This window comes from Bactrocera latifrons, unplaced genomic scaffold (assembly GCF_001853355.1).
Source record: "Bactrocera latifrons isolate USDA-ARS-PBARC rearing strain unplaced genomic scaffold, ASM185335v1 scaffold_10, whole genome shotgun sequence".
NCBI classification, from domain to species: Eukaryota; Metazoa; Arthropoda; class Insecta; order Diptera; family Tephritidae; genus Bactrocera; species Bactrocera latifrons.
In genome coordinates this window covers 1,638,861-1,659,297 of record NW_017534408.1, presented here as the reverse complement: position 1 = coordinate 1,659,297, position 20,437 = coordinate 1,638,861, and the positions used below count along the sequence as shown (strand labels likewise).

The 20,437-nt window shown below is 36.9% G+C and overlaps 3 protein-coding genes across 3 annotated transcripts in view; 2 read left to right on the top strand and 1 right to left on the bottom strand.

Annotated features, from left to right (window-relative positions):
- Positions 1–1,651: 1,651 nt before the first annotated feature.
- On the top strand, positions 1,652–3,413 carry LOC108966653 (trichoplein keratin filament-binding protein-like). The gene has a single exon (XM_018929670.1). The coding sequence runs from the start codon at positions 1,759–1,761 to the stop codon at positions 3,322–3,324; it is 1,566 nt and encodes a 521-aa protein (XP_018785215.1). The 5' UTR covers positions 1,652–1,758; the 3' UTR covers positions 3,325–3,413.
- Positions 3,414–3,735: 322 nt separating this feature from the next.
- LOC108966643 (trichoplein keratin filament-binding protein-like) lies at positions 3,736–5,487 on the bottom strand. Its single transcript, XM_018929658.1, has one exon. It carries the CDS (start codon positions 5,346–5,348, stop codon positions 3,798–3,800), a length of 1,551 nt encoding a protein of 516 aa, XP_018785203.1. The 5' UTR covers positions 5,349–5,487; the 3' UTR covers positions 3,736–3,797.
- A 9,959-nt stretch (positions 5,488–15,446) lies between these two features.
- LOC108966635 overlaps positions 15,447–20,437 on the top strand; it is a 21,366-nt gene continuing 16,375 nt past the window's right edge. Inside the window, exon 1 of the mRNA XM_018929646.1 lies at positions 15,447–15,792. The gene's annotated coding sequence lies outside the window, so the exon portion shown is untranslated. The remainder of the gene's footprint in view (positions 15,793–20,437) is intronic.

Here is a 20,437-nt window from a genome sequence, read left to right as displayed (position 1 = left end):
CCATGCTCTCACGATATCCCACACTAGTTTCGATTCGGTCATAATACGCAATATGTTATCCGATTTTCCTCTTACCATTGTCAATTTCTTTAGGTCGGCTCTCACTTTTTCATACCACCGTCAGAGAAAGACAGAAGGTCTTCCGCTACTCTCGCAGAAGGAAAAATTCGTCCCGCCGACTAGAGCGCCATTTGTAGAGATACTCTCTAAAACACCCGTGTCCGGCAAAAACTGAGTCWGGTAAAAGTCTATTTCATATTTCAACAAATAAAGTTTCATACATAAACGTGCTTGTACACTTTTAATTARCCTGTGAGTCCATCTTCCCGTTTTTGCCATTTATTATGGCTTGTTTTATTCTCATTCTTCCGCTTGTCCACCGTTAATCGCTTATCCAGTCTTGTGGACCTTTCGAGTATTTTTTGAGTTCCACGGCAAACTTCGCTTCCGTACGTATGCTAATGTYTTTTGCTGGTCTCCATACGGGCACCGCGTACATCAGAATTGATTGGCTCACCTTGTTTYACCATTGTTGGCCACTATTCTTGCTAGATCGGGCGTTACACGTGATTCATTCTCTCTGTTCTCTTTTTCCCTTAGGTACTTCTGGGTCATGATGCTATGGCCATAAGTATTTAGTTTGATGTCTTCGAGCTTTTCCTTGCTTTGTCCAATGAGCTGAAGGTTGTGGGCCATTCTTTGATAATTGCAGAGGATCCCAAGTTGGCCAAAATCTTTTGCCACTACAGTTATGGCAATATCAAGTACCTGCTTCGGGAGTGGGAGACGCAGCAACCGTAGTACAATACCCTTAACAACTCTGGGTCAAGCACAGAACCTTGTGCAACTCCACCAGTTACCACATATTTTCTTTATCTGTCATTCATTTTATACAGTAGCAACCGATCTGACCGGTGAATTGATATAGTCTTAACCAAGTAAATTTGGGGTTTATTATGTTCTAGAGAACTTATAATATAGAGCCAGTACGCCGAGTTAAACTCATTTTTAACGTCAGACGTGACTATTACGCAGTACCATGCAGCCATCTGGTACCTTCTATTGCCTTGTTAGCTGAGTCAGTAAGCCTCTTAATCGCACCAGTGTTTGATCTTTGTCTGCGGAACCCATATTGGTTGTCGGTCAGACCTTTCTTTCTTCTTTTTCTAAACTAGATCTGCGTCTTCATTATCTGTCAATTGTAAAAGCTTCATATATTTTATTGGATTCCATGGGGATTTTGATGAGCAAAAAGTTAATATGCAATCAAGCCATGCGACTAAATTTAACCAGCACCAATTTCATTATTTTATTGACGTGTTGATCATCAGTTGAGGATGATAAGATATGGCATATGACGTGGTTAACATAGCTGTCTGCGGTACCCAGTTAATTGCTAAAATCCTTATATTAAAGTTGGATTATCCTAAAGGTATGCTACATTTCTTAAAACACTATTTATCTCCGAAATGTTTCCGAAAAATGGTCAGATAAACTCTATACGTGGTCGTTTCATTCATCGCATATATTGTTTAGAGTTGTATATGCTAACTCTAAAAATTTGTTGAATAAGGCAAGCTTAGCTCTACAAATTCCAAATGTCTATTTGAAAAAACAAATTCATTTTCAGTTCTCACTTCACTCACGATAATAGAAATTCTGTAATTTTGCACAATTTTTTTTAACATATTTAAACTTTTTTTTATTTTTTTTTTTTGGAAAACCAATTTTATAATCTTCAAAAAATCTAACAAAATAATGTACACTCGCGCACAAAATCTATTCCTAGATCCGCGAGTTGAAAACCATTTGGCAGTGTGCGATTTCTTTGAACGCTCGGACAAGAGSAGCCTGTGCACGCAGATTAGGGACCTGGTGGCAACCGCACAMGATGTGGCGGAGAATGAATTGAACCAAAGACGCAAGAGGCTACGTCGGTTGCTGGAAGAAGAAAACAAAATCTACGAAAAAGAGTTCGCAGACAAAGTAAAAACGCGCGTTGATGAAGACATACGCATGCGCAAGGAAAGTTTATTGCAAATCAAAGAGGAGCGTAAACGTCAAGAGAAAGAGTTTTTGCAGCAAAAGAACATACAGCGGCAATTGGAGAGCTGTTTTGAAGTKCGTGACGCGYTGCGTTTTAAAGAAACTATGCTGATGAAAGAGACACTACTGGAGCAAATGGTGGAGAAAGAACGCGCTCAGCTGCGTGAGCGCCAACAAGACGATTATTGGCGCAAAGTGGACGAGATCAACGCACAGCGTTATGATCAACAAGAGGCGAAAGACTATCAAATGAAAAAGGAAATGAGGTGCAAAGTACGCTGCAAYTTGGAGCAACAAATTGAAATGCAAAAGATCGAGGCGGAACAGCAACGTGCCACTGARCGCGAACAGGCCAAAGCGCTGGCTAAAATTGCGGAAGAAGTGCGGTTAGAAGAATTGGATCGCCAACATGCGAGCACATCCGAGAAAATGCTGGCCTATCGCGCAGACCTGCTTGCCACTATTGCTGAAAATAAGGCGAGACGTGATGCTGAAGCGGTCGAACGCATAGAAGAGCATCGTCAGCTAATGCGTGAGATCAAGCAGGAACAACAGGACTATAGCGCCGCTATGCTAGAGCGTAAGCGCGCTGTCTACAACGCAACAATGCAGTATCTCCATTACGTGCGTGGTATGCGCCAGCTGGAGGAGGACACACAAARTATGCGCAACGCAAATATTGACGCTTTGCGACATGTGGACATCTGCACCAAGAGTAACTTAAAGCGAGAGCTACAACGCAAGGCAGAGATAGCGGCGCTTTGCTATGCCGAACTACGGCGCCAAATATGCGAGGAATACGAACGGCGACTGCGTGATAAGCAAGAACAGCGCGCACCGAAAATCATTGAGAATCMCTTTGCGCACCCAGAGAAGACACGCGCCGAGCTCATGGCCGAAAAGCTAAWGCAGCGCAAAGGATTGGATGCGCAACTGCTTGAAAATGCGCGCGTACGCGCAGAAGAAGARGTCAAGTACAATGCGGAGCTGAAGCAGGCCGCTGTTAACCTTGATTTTTGTAAAGAATTAGCGGACAAATATTTGGAGGCGGGTCTTGACTATTTGCCACCGCATGCCAATTGGTTGATTTATGTCTGTCCACAGCGGCAATTCGCTGACAAGCAACCGCCGCTACGTGCCGCCGGTGATGGCAWCGAKGACGCCAAAGATACTTGTCGCAAGCCATGCGGCTGTCAAGCGCGCGCTGACTTGGATTGCCCGCACAATAATTGGTTGGCGAGTAAGCGTCGGCCAGGCGCTGAGCAGAAACGGCTTTAGCTTGCAACCTGTTGAGCGTAGAGTGTTTGCATAAAGTTTTTATTTAAATTTCAGAAGAGCGAAAAAGCAAAAAAAGAAGAACAAAATATTAAGCGTAAAAATTTTACCAAAAATTTAAAATAGAAAAATCAAAAATTATAAATTTTACTGCAAAAAAAAATAATAAAATTTAATGCGATAATTTATTAAAAAAATTAATTTTAATTGTAACAAAAGCTTACTGTATTAAGCGCCAATAAATGGAAAGCATTTTTCAAAAACTCGTTTATTAATAATTCCCTCATAGAAAACAACTAGTCGATTTTTTTTGCTTCCCTTCTTTTGAAATCGAATACAATTTTTTGCGTTTTTATAAAATTACAAAATATATTTATGCATTTCGTATGTTTTTATACAAATTCCATGCACGTTTTTTTAGTTTTTCATAATTTTCTAAAAAAAGATRTTACAAAAAACCTGAAAATGTCTTGTGCTCAACATGACTCGAGCTCCAAACGGCGCTTCCCATCAGCGTGCGCGCCGCGCTTATGCGCCGACCAATTRTGGTGTGTGCACTCCAAACCCGTGCGCGCCTTACAACCGCATGGCTTTATGCAAGTATCGTCTATGTCTTCTCCGCGTTCACCACCTGCAGCTGGCGCGTGCCGCTTTGCGACGAATTGTTTCTGTGGACAAGCATAAATAAGCCAATTAGCATGTGGTGGCAAGTAGTCAATGCCGGCGCTCAAATATTTCTYCGCGAGTTCGGTGCAGAATTCAGGATCATTAATAGCTAACTTCAGATCCGCATTGTACTTGGCCTCCTCCTCGGCATGTACGCGCGCATTTTCAATCAGCTGTTCGTCCAAGCCGGCGCGCATCTTACGCCGCTCGGCCATTATGTCGGCGCGTGTCTTYTCGGGGCGCGCAAACCGATTYTCGATTATTTTTGGTTCGCGCAGTTCTTGTATGTCACGCAGGCGTCGTTCGTATTCTTCACATATTTGTCGCCTTAGCTCGGCATAACAGAGCGCTGCTATTTCCGCCTTGCGTTGTAACTCTCTCTTTATATTACTTTTGGTGCAGATATCCACATGACACAAATCGTCAATACGCGCATCACGCATATTCTGTGTGTCTTYCTCCAATTTKCGCATACGTCGCGCATAATCCAGATACTCCATTGTAGCATTGTAGACAGCGCGCTTACGTTGTAGCAAGGCGGCGCTGTACTCCTGCTGCTCGCGCGCCACATCGCGCATCAATTGACGATGCTCTTCTATGCGTTCACACTCTTCCGCATCGCGTTTCGCCTTATTGTCAGCAATCGTGCCCAACAGCTCTTCGCGATAAGCAAGCGTCTCTTTCGGTAGRCCCATACGCAGGYGATCGAAATTTTCCAAACGTATTTCTTCCATTACTTTATTGAGCTCCATTGCTTCCGCGCGTTTGAGYTCGCGCTGGYGCTCCTCATCTCGCTTGTGCATTTCCATTTGCTGCTCCAGAACGCAACGCATGCTGCGCTTKATGTCACACTTTTTCTTATTCTCGTCTGCTTGCCGTTCGTCATAGCGCTGCGTACGCGCATCACGTACTTTACACCAATAATCGTCCAGTTGTCGTTCGCGCAGTTGTGCGCGTTCTTTTTCGACAATTTGCTCTAACTGCACCTCTTTGGTTTGTAGTGTTTCTTTGCGCCGCAATGCCTCGCGTATTTCATAGCAACTCTCGAACTGTTGCTGTATGGTCTTGCGCTCTAAGAATTCTTTTTCTAACCGCTTGCGTTCCTCCTTTATATTGAATAAAGCGTCTTTGCGGTGCTGTATGTCCTCGTCTATGCGCGACTTGACTTTATTGGCGAACTCTTCCTCGTAGATTTTGTCCTCATGCTCGAGCATAGTGCGCAGCCGCTCGCGTCTCTGATTCAATTCTTGCTCGGCCACTTCCTGCGCCGTCTTCACCAGCTCACTAATCTGCGTATATATACTTTTGCGATCTGTGCGCTTCATGAAGAAAAACGTAGCTAACTCATTTTCTGTAAACATTTCTTGGTTTTTTTTTTTTTTTGTGTGGTGGTGTGCTTGCGCTAATACTTGGATAGATTTTAGTTAGTTACTTATGTTGTGTTAAAAAGCTCTGTGTTAAATTTGCTTATTTGTAGGAATGTGTTAATTAAATATGAAAAAAAAATATTTATTTCCTTTCTTCAGTATTGACAAATACTGAATATTAAATGTTTCAAATTCAAATGAAAAATATTTTAAGGGAAGTGAAGTGTATAATGAACTCTAGAACCTAAGTATAAATCTGCTGTTATGTAASTTATACGTCACGTAACGGATGAGTACGTAAGCATATTGATTCTGAAGTTGTCTAATTGTGGTCGCTGAAGCAAATAATAAAATCGACTATAAAAAACGCTAGAAAAAAATTACTAGTTTTTTAAGTCCGCACAATTTAGTTGCTGACAGAACAACTTTAATCAAAAACTTTCTAACTTTCTTACGAAATCGAAGAAGATAAAGCTTCCCTAATGATTTTCAAAGAATCCACTTTTCAGTTTACTCCTCATAAACTCTATAATGTAAACAAAGGGTTCATTAACCTCGAGAATTTTAAAGAAAAGGGCAATGACCCCATAGTTGTAAACAAAAGTGCCATTAACCCCAAATGTAAACAAAGGTTGTGGACTTGACTAAACATAAATAAAAGATKAATATTCGGTTCGAAAGTTTCTGGGTCCAAGCACTATGAAAGTATAGCTACAGCTAGAGATCTCATTCTTCTCATACATTAAGTTCTAGACTGTTTATGAAATGAATGATTCACTATTACCGTTTTTCTAAATTTACATAGTGAATKTTTTCCAATATGTCTTAAGACAGTGGGGGCTGCGGAGTGTATTTCGTCTAATCCGAATGAAAACTTGGTATTAATAAACAAGTATTGAAGCAATTGAGGGGTCTGAAGCARTTTAGGAGAACTGTATTTCCAGCCGATCGAGCCAAATCGTCCGTCTTACGTTTCCTTCTATCCTTAAATGTCAGGGTACGCAGATGATATTAACAAAGTTATTGTCTTGTTAATGCCTGATTGTATAACCTTACGCAGCGAGACTTTGTATTGAGTCTACATTGCGACTTGACTGTTAATTAGAAGGTATAGGGACCGGATAGTTGTGCAGAAGCGCACTTCATTGCTTCTGGGATGCCAAAAATTTCGGCCTGAAAGATTAAATGCGATTTCTGCTATTAAAAGCTTCATGGKTTTAGTAAAGCGAAAGCTCTTTCTTGAAAATTCCTCTATAATTTATTCAATGTAATTGATTGTGGGTGTTGGTACTTTATATCAGTGGCATATTGAAAGGGGGAAATGGGGAAATTTCCTAACCAAGGTCTAAATGACTTATAAATAATTTTCCTACTCTGAAAGTATATAAGGCAACAGAAATATAATCCATATAATGCTAAGATACCACTGAAGAGGTTAATTGTTAATAAATCCAATCGGAACCGTAACTGAAAGAGCTACATTTAAAGCGACGCGGCTTGACAGAGAACTTGAAAGAGATGCTGCATTAAGGTCAATCTTGAATATGTTCGATTGATACATTGTCCACGGTTTATCCTCCAAGTTTTCCCAGACTGAAAAACTAGTAACTTGAAAATTAGGAAAACAAAGAAGCAACCATACTCATCGCAGCCGTGTGATTTTATATCTCTAACTCATTTACTCAGCGTGATTCTTCAAAAACAATCGACCGATCTGACAATGGCATCAAATATGATAGATACKTTACTTATAATGTTCCGTAAACGAAGACAAAAAGCTGAGGAAAATCTTCGACCCATTTATACAGGCAGGAAAAAAATTGCGGCAGAACTGAAAGTTGACGAAGAAAATCCAKGAACCTGCGGCCGACGAACAAAACTCGAAATTGCTACGTGAGAACTTGTGAAGAATACTACAGAATATTAGTGTACATTCCTACTTTTTCTACAATCGGCTAATATTKGAAGACGCGCTTTTCTAAAGAAGTRTTGTATGGATWTCAATATGCGGCTTCCARAAAATCTATGTGCTTTGAAAACCAAAGAAATGGAAAATCTTATTGACTGCTTGAYAAATAGATTCAAAGGTCYTMTGGATAATGACAACGTYATGCACCGTTTGAAGCTCAAATGTGAACTTGATCACTGGCAGTGCCATAATTCAAAGTTATCTTCGCATATTGTATGCAATTCCTGTGATGAATGCAAGTTTTGAGCGATCTTTTTCGACACTTCGCCGCATAAAAATGTGGCTGTAGATGAAAATGTTTCAAGATAGATTGATCGGCGTGACTTTGCTGCACACGCATCGTGACATTGAAGTCACTACAGAAGAAGTTCTCGAAAGATTCTCAACACTTGGCCCACATCATTTTGTTTTGTGAAATTTTTCCATTCAATCCACGAACTGACTACAATGATTATCTTGTCACTTGTTTGCTCTTTATYTGCTTTTTTATTGGCGTAGACACCGCTTACGCAATCTATCTACCGGCATTTATCATGTAGCACAGTTCCGCTAAGTGATTTTAGGTAGGAAATTTGTTAAATTAATTACTTGCCAATATGMTTTTTAAGTAAACATTATGTAAGCCTATTACGTCAACATAAAGTTTGGAAATAGAATTGCGGGTGTGTGTGAAAATATTACTAATTTATGGGAAAGGTCCCTTAAACATATCGATCCGGTAGGTATCCCATATACATATATCCGATATATATTCTAAACCTATATTAAGAACCATAACGATATCAGAGATGAAAATAGCGTATATACGCCATGTAAAAGGTTTAAGGTTTTTAGCATACATTCGCAATTATCTTCCAATTCATGAAATAGTACCGTGGTTCACCAAAAATTTGAAGAGTAGCGGAGCTCAATCACAGTAAGCATTGTGCTAGCGAATCAAAGACCCTCAAGAGTTATCACCAACACTAATAAATGCTCACACTAACACATAGCGACATCAAAGATCAAAGTYTATAGTCCCATTGAATATTCTCTAAATTAAAAACCACCGACAAATTTTCTTAGTAGGTGCGAATATACGTTAAAACACACACATAATCATTAATGAAACAAAATTAAACCGTGAAATGTGCCGTTGCTGGTGAAGAAGGTGACTATGTCAGCAATAAGTTGTCAAATGTTAATTTTTAGGCGCGAAAATATTACGGTTTAATAGAAAATTAGTGAAAAAGTGCGAAATTGGTGCGAAAGCAAATGAAAATGGATTCGGTCAAAGCAACAACAACTGTTACAACGCCCTTCTAAGAAAACCTATATAAGTGCACTACACAAAAGCGATAAAAAAATAAGGCTCTAACGCCCTCAAGGCAACCTTCGGCATATTTATCGGTCAACTTTATTTGTCCTTTAKCCATGACCGAGTGCTGGGCCATGGAATATTTGCGAAGATCTAAACACGATTGCAAATGTAAATCGCGCTGTGAAATTGCGCTTATTCTATTACACACATTAACACACACACACGCACACATACTAAAACTCGCCTATGGCATTTACCAGCGGCGTACACTCACCATAGVGTTGCCACGCGTAGGTTGCCAGTTCAGCAGCCATGAATGAAGTACGAACGTGCCACATTTATGTGTGCAACAAGTTCATGTGCGCTCAACCTCTGCGTCCACCTCAGCCACCCACTCGCGCAAGTGTAACGGCATTTACGGCCATAACAAATGCCGCTCCAGTCAATGGCTAATTTAAATAAATTAATGTAATGCAACGGTTGTTGTGGGGAGCGCGAGAAATGTCACCGCCAAATTGTTACGAAATACGAGAAGCGTACATATGTATGCATGTGTGTTATGGCGGTTTTGTTGGAGCATAAACATGCATGCAAATTCATGTAGTATTTCGGTTGGCTACAAATATATAGATATGTTTCCTGTGTTTAGATTTCTTTTGTGAGTGCGACAGAAAGTAAATTTGTTGTTGTTTTTATAAAATCCTATATACAACAAAGAAAATAGTAAAAAATATTTTTATYTAAAATATTACTTATTTTCAATGATCCTTTTAAGTATTCTTAYTATATTGGTGGTAAAACTTCTGCCAGGTGGGGAGAACGGAGTCATGTGTRGAAGTTCACGCACAGTAGGAAAGTTCTCTGATCGCCGTTCACTTGGGAGTGGCCAGAAACGTTTTTTGTTTTACATATGTCTCAAGTAGCTCATCACTTCCGGACTTTGACSATGTATCCTCTAGGCAACCTAAGAATATCCGTTTGAAGGCGAGCTTGCCTCCCGCCACGTAAAAACCACTAAAAAGCGTACATAAACAGCCTTGGACCCCTTTTTGAAATCGACCTCTGCACATGTATTATACTCATCGATTAAACTACGACTACTACGATTTAAAGGCATGCACSTGGAATGACCGTTCCCTTAATTGGGAGGTGCCGCAGACAACTGGTTGATGTCGTCGTAAAAATAAAGATTGACATCCGTAAAGGAAGTGCGATTGACGGRACAAAGTCTTGTGGCATTTGCTACGTTGGCCGTATAAAAGAGCTCAAATTCGGCGTGGATCTTGTGGCGGGAGAGAGACTTCGTCGCCGAGTCTCGGTATTCACCCCGGTGAATGAGCGTGTAGCCACAATCCGTTACAAKGTGAAGTTTTTCAACAAATCGCTGATCTGTGTCCGCGCCCCGATGGAAGAGAACGAGCAAAGATGCCTTCTGTCAACGCTAGTAGCGCACCTATGAGAGCTGCTCTCGCCGCGATGTCAAAATAGTGCTTGGCGACTTCAACACCAGGGTGGACAAAAAAGGCATCTTTGGCACATCCCCAAATGGGTTGAGGCTGATCGACTTCACCAGGCCCGAAACATTGTCCTCTGTAGAATACAGCATAACATCACAGGGGTATTGCTCGAAAATTCTGCGAAGAGATGCGACGTCTTACAGAAGGTCTCAAGATCAGAGCATATACAAATAGAAATAAAGAAGAAGAATATAATGGATCACATACGGGCGCACTCTAAAATGTTGCCTACATTTCGGAGTGAAGACTAAAATTTKTACCATGCTATTAACTACAATTCATAGCTTTAATAATATTAATATGATTTATATTTATTCTAATAAAGAAATTACTTAGATTTAGAAAAAATGCAGCTTTTGATATGACAAGGCTTAGAAATTTAGAGTAGCTTTTCTTTACAAACTGTTATATACATTATCAAAATATTGCCGCAGATTTGCAAYTTCCCTATATCAATTAATTACCAAGCACAGCAAACAAATACTCCAGTTAGCCCACAAATTCGGCGAAGAGATTAGGCTTTTATTCAAAATCGTTCAAATAAATTTAACTKTGAGTGCTTTTGTTGAACCCATTGACTCCTTTCTAAGCGCCATTAAATAAATTCTGCCTYCATGCGAATTCGTTCGGTGATTTTAGACTGTGTAACGGTGACATTGAAGTTAATGAATATCCATGCACTTGAGGGCGTTAGTGGCGGCATTAAATTGCGAATGGACAACTAAGTACAGTTAAGCGCTGTTGMCTATGGAAATTGGGTCATTTTGGGCGCTCAAGCTGCTTGCCTAAGCATAAATATTTATATCGCAACATTTGCACACACACATACACATACTTGAAGGCCTACATGTGTAAACATTTCGTTGCAAGTACAAGGTAAAAGTATCATAAGGCACATGTAATGCGCGAGTATCGCCACAATATCTCGCTTTAAGTGCAACAACACTTAATTTCTATGGCTCTTGTATTGTTRTTGTTGTGCGCTTGTAGTCTTTTGTTGTGTGCTGTTATTTAGGATCAATTTTCTTTCTCCAGCGGATTTATGTGAGGTGTAAATTTTATTGCTTATCGTAGCCTCGCAGAGAGTGGAGCCAAAAAAGGCCGTCTTAGTTGGCGGAGTGTGTGTCTTTATTTTGCAAATTTGTTGTTACTTTTAGTAAGTGTTGTTGTTGAGGTTTTTATGTTTTCGTTTACTTTTATTTGGTGCTGAGTATATATTTTCTCAGGCAATCTGTTCAAGCATTTATATTTCTCTTACTCAAAAAACGGTTGCGCAAGGATATTAAAAATTGGAAGTAGAATATAATTTGAAGTGGTTAAACAATGGACTTTTTGCTATAATAAAAACGAAAGGTTCAGAAGTTGATATTTTATTACCATTTTTTTTTTTTTTTAACTGGCAAGTTTCAAAGAAGGAAATTATTTTAGTACTTACGTAAAGTGTAATATGTAACTTTACGTCCTGACCCTACGAAAATTATGTAAAATAAAATGTATACACCCTTTAAAATGTTATCTTTATTTCAATATATATTTACATTTTCAGCCACCTGGCTGGCGTTTTCGCCTTTAGCGAAATTTGGCGCTTTCTCTTTACTTGTCCATCTTGGTTGCGCTTAAGCAATACTTATTCAAATAAGCACAAAATTATATCTGAAGTTTTTCTGCTACGAAGTCTTATCTTTCACAGGACATATACATAGCGTAACCCGATCGCACTTACACAAAGTGAGTTACAGATTACTATAAGCATCTATTAGAAAATAATGCATTTCTTCTTACTAGAACTATTATTTTATTACAAAAACTTCGTTAGACAAGCGCTAAGAAAATATGAATCTTAAAATATTCAATATAATCACAGTTAAAATCTTGACTACGCCTTAGCATATGCTATGAAATATTCAACAATGCATACAWTACATACATGCTGTTACTTTAACATTCTCTGTCGACGGTAATAAAATCAATGTTAATGAATTTSCATATTCCATTTTAAACTCAAGGAATCGTTTCAATGTGACCGTACGAAAAATCACTGATTTTCGAAATTTTTTTTTTTTTGAATGTTGAATGTAATCAATCACTTAAATTTTTTAAATAAATAATTACATTCATTTGAATTTTGACAAAATAACGGACAAAAAGTATCAATTTTTGGACTTTTTGGACAGTATTTCGTTTTCAACAAACAAAAAAGTGGATTTTTTGGAAAATATCACACTAAGATGATCCATTAAGACTGTTTAAATGAGTGATATCAATTCTGAYAAAATAATTAATCAACTGAGTTCTTGTGACACCTTTTTATAACAAAAACAAAAAGTATCACTATCAAATAAAGTGAATAATCATTTTCTTGGCTGCCTTCTCGATTTTCGATAGTAAAAATTTAAATAAATATTTTTAATGGAGCAACTAATATTATGCTTCGTAAAGTTAGATAATTAATTGCGTGTTTATTTCATTAGTACTTATAAGTTGAAGTCAACCATTGTTGCTTATGGTGTGATATATTAATACAGTGTAGTCATGTTCTCTTCTGCGAAATGATCTGCTGCATTATGATAGTATCTGCGGCAAACTCAAACCAAGAAACGAGACTCAGTTGATAAATGGCATATGAACTCATTATATTTGTACTGTAATATCACATGTTATGATTATTTGATATGATATGATCTCATTTGTAGTGGTTGCAATAGGTTTTCAGTGGACATGATATTAATTCATGTGATGCGAACACAGTCCATCTTTTAGTCTATTATCCTCGTTATCTTATCTTATATAATGTGATATTATAGTGGCTCTAGTTCGTATGATCATATGGTGTGAGGTTATTGAATATGCATATTAACTAATATGATTGGGTCATAGTTATAAAATATTACAAGCGTACCATACTAGATCAACTAGAAACAGATAAAATAATGTTATTTACATTAGACTCACTTCATATAAAATAATTTGACATTGAATGCTTACTGTTACTTTTGATATGATATGATTTTGTTGCGGTGATATATGATATYATGTATGTGATTAYAATTGCTTGATATGATKTCATGCGATTGCATAATGCATAAACCTCGTGATATAACTTCGTGTGATGTAGTTGATATAATATCGTTTGATATGCTGTGTTTGCTCTTGAATGATATGTGATTATTTTAGTTAGTTGGTATCATGTGATGTTTTTTAATATCATGTGATAATTTTTTGGTTGATATGATCGATAAGATGAATTTCAAGTGAAGTGATATGGGTTCATGTGATAAATTGTTGTTTGATATGATCGAAATTAACTGATATGATGAATTTCAAGTGATGTGATATGATATCATGTGATAATTTTTTGAATGATATGATATAATGTGATAAATTTTTAGTTGATTTTACCTGGTGTTATATGTAACAGTACCGATGTTAACTGATATGATGTATTGTGATGTGATATACTATAAACTCTGAGACTCCAGTCGATTTGATATCAAATGATGTGATGTATTTGTGCTTGATGTGATATGACGTGTCTCTAGTTGATATCAGCATATGATTATTATTTAAATAATTTGATCACATGTGATATATTTGCAAAAGTTGTGCCATTATCATACTATACATAATGTGCTTCTGGTTGATATAATGTCATAAGATTTGAATGYATGTAAACTTAAGTCATGTTATTATTTTAACTATAAGATGAGATATGAACTACGTRAGAAGTGATGTGAGGCTGGAATATGTGAGATATTGTTATATTACGTGGACTCTCATGATGTTATAAGATGTGATAGGATATGAATTAAAAGCAGAATTTTCAACGATATGATTTTTTAAGTTGTGATGTAAAGTGAAATGCATTATAGGGATCACASATGAAAATCCAACGGTAATGAACATGTTCAGTCTACATACCAGAGATTTCAATGAAATGTAATAGGAAGAGAGAATACACTCCACTYGCCGAAGCAGCCACGGTCAATATACGATCTTAACAGCAGTAGATGSTCGCTACTAAGCAGTGCTCACGCACAGGTGTGCTAACGAAATGTKCAGCTGGTCAAGCGCAATTGCTTTAGTGGTACTGTTGTGAGTTTGCGAAAGAAGCGGTGTTTGCAAGAGCGGTGCACATTGCTGAAGAGCTTAAATAGTTGTTTATAAGGTATGCTCTGTAAAGTATACAGCAGTATGTCGTTTTAACAGCACAAAGTAGATCAAATGACGTTGAAGGTGGTACTCTAACATATATGTAATTAAATACCTTTAGCTGTGTATTTGCTGTAAAGCATGACCATGTATGAAGACTTCGGCAATGTCAAGAGAAATGTTTATTACTTCCAGTTTTTACGCTATGTTAGAGTTCTTAAGTGCGGACCTTTTCAATGCTGCAGCATATTTTTAACATTTTTCAATGCAGCCGGCTGTTAGGTGATGTGATTTTACAAGTTGCCTGCATTGGGCATTGTCAAATACTGTATAATTTTGTTTATACCAATATTTTGTATTTATTTTTTATACAAATATTTATAAAGCTTATTGAAGTATGAGAATCTCACAACGTTTATGTACACAAACGCAAAAATTTATTACAAAAAAGAGGTTTCTATTCATTTGTAATAAAAATATGCTCGCAAAGTAGTTTATTGAAATGAAAGTGCTACTGCCACTTAACCAATTAACAAAAAAAAAAAATCCAGAACAGGTTTTATGCAAGGTCGACGAAAGTTATATAAGAAATGTGATGAAAAATCAATTTATACTTTTATTATTTCATTGAGAAAAAAAATCGTAATCTTCCAAATCATGTTAATTTAAAACTCATTCAAAGTTCATTGACGATAATATTCATATGCATAACCACTTATAATAATGTTGCTTTCCCATTTTGCCTCATCATCATGATGATGATGACATTTTCGCTGCTCATTGTCTGCTAACTACAATATAACGAAGGCATCATCTTGCTCCACACCACGCAAGCAGACAGCAAAAGCAACGCGACAACAAAGTAAGAAGTAACCATTAAAGGTTGAGAGATTTTTATGCTCTTTAAAGTGCAACATCTTGCCAGCAACACATGTGTTTGTATGGGTATGCGTACTTGCTTGGCACAGAGGAAGTACTAAAAGAAGTTGCTGATGACTTTTCTCAGATTTCTTCTGCAAACACACATACACACATGCATATGCATACTTGCCTGCATAGGTAGCAACTTGGGCGGCTGGTGATGGTGAAAGAAGTTTTCTAATTTTTATAACAACACTTTTACCTGCTTGAAGCCTTTAGTTCTACGTCGACCTTACAACGTGTTAGTTCGTTGCCATCACCTCGGTGAGCTGCAGTGTGCGCGTAAAGTAAATAAGTGCGTGTGACTTGATGTGAGAGTGAGTTTTTCGCAGTTCAAAAGCTGACTGTGTGACATTGAACAAAACTATGCAATGTAATTTGTGTAATAGTTATTCGTTGACAGTGAGCTTACAATATTTCAGTTAAAAGTACTTTGCGCGRCTTTAAGAAGCAAGAGCGAAATATTCTGAGGGGATTTAAATGCGATAAACTGCAGTAATAGTTTCAAGTCGAGAGTATAAAAAAAAAGTTTTAACAAAGTGAAACCATAATATAGCCTTAAACTTTCGATTAGAGTGCAAGGTAAGTAATTTTTAATTTTTCTTCTTAATTAAAATAATTTTAATATAATGAAATAAATATATTGGTTAAAAATATATCTAGGAATGCTAAAAAACACTTTAGAATACGTTTCTTATTTTTAAAATATATATTTTTTTTTGGAAAACGTGCCACCACTAACTCCAAAGAGTTTAAGAGAACATCGGTGAGCTCAAAAACTCCCCTTCTGAGCTCTCACCTTAGACATATTACGCTGAAAATATACAGTCTGTGGAAATAACATTGCGTTCTACTTCGTCGTTTAAACCTTTTCTAAAATATTTCAAATAGCGTCTCCTTCAAGACTTCAACAAATGTTCAAAAATTTAAAATTCTTAAATGAGTTTGGCTAAACTTTGATTTTTATATCTTGTTTGGACTAAGTTGCATCAAAATCAAGTACGAGTGTGACGTTGCCTTTTTGGGACTCGTAATACATGACTCGTCTTTTGCTTAAGATCAATTGTGTAATGTAAAAACCGGGAAGTCGAGCGAGCTATAGAACACTAGATCTTCCATAATGACGTTATGTTCAACCATGCCTTAGTTGAAGGTCTAAAATTAGTACCTTTCCTCCCTTCGACCGAGTTCAGCGCATTCTTTTAGATGCAATATATCTTCGAGTGATGAACGGGAGGGAAGGGGGGTGGGTAGTACATAAGCCTTCACCAAAAACGATGAGAATGATTGTTTGTATCAATTCCAGTTTAAAATTTACGCAGAGAAGCATTGTGGTTGTAGCTGCTCTATTTTCTCGTTGAGAAAAAAAATATTCTATTACGGCTTTTGCTACGCATTGTCCGATATTTTAAGCAAAATGTTAAAAAAAAAAATTCTTAGAAGTTATAAGAGTCTATACCATGCAAAATTTGTTTTTTACTTATAAAAAATAAAACTAAGCAACGCARGCACTCAAAATTTAATTCTTCTCGAAAATCAGACATGTAATGTAAATTCGGGGTAATTACTCCCCCGAAGCGTAGATAGGTATTACACTAATTAAAGATGTTAATGATGTAAGAAAATGGTYGAAATCTGATTACAACCACGACTACACTCCAAATAACACAATTTTAAATTCTTTTTGATTCWTTCACTTTCCTGTRTACAGATCAAGAACCAMTTAATAGAATGGGATAAAACTTTGCACGAATAATGCCTTTGARGTGTACCACCAAAACTTGGCCAAATCCAAGCAAAACCTTTCAAGCTCCTATGTGCCGAATATGTGGAACTCAGAGCCTATAGTTGACTTTTTATCGAAATTATCGGTCAATGTGTGAAATTTAAATTTACAACAGCAATTCGGCCAGAATACTTTCCTGACAATAGTATTTCTGTGTATAAAAAATTTCGGGGAAATACTTCCCTGAGCTTCCATATACCAAATATAAATATTTTAGAACTTCCAGGCGACTTTATACCGCATATGTCACCCAATATGTGAGTTATCTGYATAAAATTGAGAGAGCGTGCTTCACTAATAATGTTGCATATTTGTAATTAGAATAAAAAAAAAATTAGACTAAAACTCGCCTAATATAACTAACGAGCCTAATGTACCTAAAGATACTTCCCTGGCTCCTTGCATGTTGCAAGAGTATGAAATAACTTTATAAACATAAAACGATTGTAAAAAAATTCTTCATAGTTTTTATAAATCGTTTTATTAACTTAATATTTTCGATGGAGACATCTATTCATCCATTTCTTAAATACTCGCTTTCTTCCATCATACGAAACCAATTGCTATTGAAGATTATGGATTAGTCGAATAATTGGTTACTACGGGAAAACAAAAAGGATAGTTTATATATAGCACCACTGTCAATTGGTTTGGAGCTTTGATAGCCGCAGTTAGCGTGGACACATACCCTGTTTAGCATAATTTTTCATTGTTATACCATTTTTCTGATTTTTGTCATAAAACAGAAAGCCTATATTGATCTTAAATGTGTTATAAAGACAGAATAATTAGCAATTCTTATATACAGCGATATGAGTATTATTACTTGGTAACATTTTTTGTCTAAATAATATGTTTAAAATGCTTAATAAAATTTTAAAAGCATATTTTGTGCATAAATAATGTAAAAAAAAAAAATATTTAATTTTAATGAATATCCTCAAGTATAGCTTACTTCAAAAACTTTAGCTAGTTAAAGCCCGTAAACGGCTATATATGACTATTGTAAGTGATCTATACAAACACTCGGAAGATTGTTAAAAAGGTTGAAATCGGACTAAAAGCGCCTCATTGCCAACGAAAGCGCCCTTTTTCCGAAACTTTTTCTGAAGTTTTYACAGCTGAGCTATTTGCAGTTGCCACAACTGTCAGAGTTTTATGTCGTTTTTACTTTAACTGCAGCGAATTAAGGGCAAAGTAAGCAACACGGGCGATCGTAAAATGTTTAAGACACGACCAAAAGGTAAAGCAATAAAAGTCAAGGACTGCTGCAAGAATTTGTTATATACTTGCAACACATACCACAAACAACACAGACTTCAACAAACACCCTACAAACAAAGCGTTAAATACTTGCATGCACTTCAGTCGCAAAAAAAAAAACTGAACTGCAGCCAGCCAGAGGAAGCGTAGAAGGCGCTGAGGCGCACAGAAAACGAGCAGCCGTCAGTGGCTCACTCATTTTGCTTTCTAGTTACATTTGAAATGGAGTGTTGGACTAGCATTAAAGCTTAGCTAAATATTTCTGTTTTGCTGCTGTTGCCCCTCACAATGCACCAGCATACAACTAAATCATGCCACAAACGGCAGCAATTCAAATGATTTCGCATCGCAGAGCTGCTTGAAACTTTATGAGTTTTTTAGACGGACTGACACTGATGGCGCAGCAGGTTTCAATTAACACTGAGAAAGCAACAAAACAATAACTTCCAACTTCATATGGGGACAGGATGGAGGCAGGAAACGCTCAGCGGCAGTTGCAACAGGAACGCAAGTGGTGAGCTGATAAAAGCCGCAGCTTCACTTTTCGCTCGAGAAATACTATGAGCGGCTGCCACAGCCAGGGTAGCTCGAAGGGAATTAGTACGTAGGGAATTAAATTAACGTAATTTGTTTCAGGGCATTAGAGCTAACTAACCAACTAACTATGAGTACAGGAGCGCAGCAGTTAAAGTGAAAAATAAATATGTGCAAATATGTTTGTATGTATGTAATAAAAATATGTACAAAGGAAGCATGCTTTACATGCTGCACAGCCGCATATTCAAGGAAAAATAATAATAAATGTAAAATGAGAAATGTATAAAACATAAATTCTGTAGCTTCTGCGCTTGCTTGTGGTGTCTTGTGGTGTGTGCTTAGCCGAGCGCTAATCACTTTTTGTTGAGCCTGCTGTTAACATAATGCCGAGTCATGCCAGCTAAATAGCGCCTTTGTGCTGCAGCGTGCGCTGTTGCATAAACAGACAGACAGACAGGCGGTATGAATGCAGCATTGATGTTGCCGAAGCGACTGATAGGTGGTAATTGCTGTTGTTGTTGTTGCAGGAAAAATGTAATAGGATGTTGAGATAAAATTGCAAGAAGTCTCATTCCAAAGAGGGATTCATATAAGCTTATCTTAATGAGTTTTGATATTTATTTGAAACTGAAACTGAAACAGAATGATTAAAAAAAACTAAAAAAAGAAAAAAAAAATTAATAAATGCTGAGATATATAAATATATACTTAATATCATACCCCGACTAGATAAAAACTACATTTTATTAAAGCCACAATACATATTTCAATACAAATTTTTATAATCACACTYAAAGTAAGTAAATGTTCCAGTCCGCTTCAAATTTGATCAYATGTTGTTATATACCTCACTTATTTTTACAACTAAACTTCAAATATTTAAGCGATAAAATATTTCTTTATATTAAAACTAATCCAMTTGCAAACCATTCTAAATAGTAATTTTGATTTTTAAAAACTAAAAGCTTAAAATGGATTACCAAGCCCTGCTGATGGGTATTAAAAGCTACTTATTATGACAAAAATACTTAAAAGCCTTAAATTACTAAATGCCCACGCGCAACTGACTTTTCCACTGCTCAGTGCAATTTACAGCGCAACAATTAATCACGCATTGAACGATAGTTTAATTGGAAAATCGTCTTTTGCTACGCGTGCGCCATCTGCGGCACACTAAAMGTTAATACTTCAAAGGCAATAATGCGGCTTATTATTGACATAAATTGTCAGCTTTTACTAACATAATGAAAGCGAAAAAATGATAGGAAAACAAAAAAATCAAAAACCGAAAAAGCAGGGAAAGAGTTCGTTGCTTAAATCTTTTGTGTGGAGCACATTGCCGGCTTTTCTACTGTCGTAGAAGTATGTTAAGAGTCTTTCAAATAACGGAGTAGGTAGGAAAATATGGAAAAAAAATACTAAACAACAAAAACAACAACTGAAGTCTAAATGCCAACAGCTATCATCGGCAATAAGATTATAAGGGGATTATAAGGGACTAAGTAATTTGTAATTTTCAGTGAGAAATTCTTCGGAGCGAATTATATCGTATACACAAAGTAGATTTTTATGTGTTTTTATTTTACTTCTTATTTTAATATTTGGTGTAAAAGAGWACGGATTAGATTAAAATGATATGGC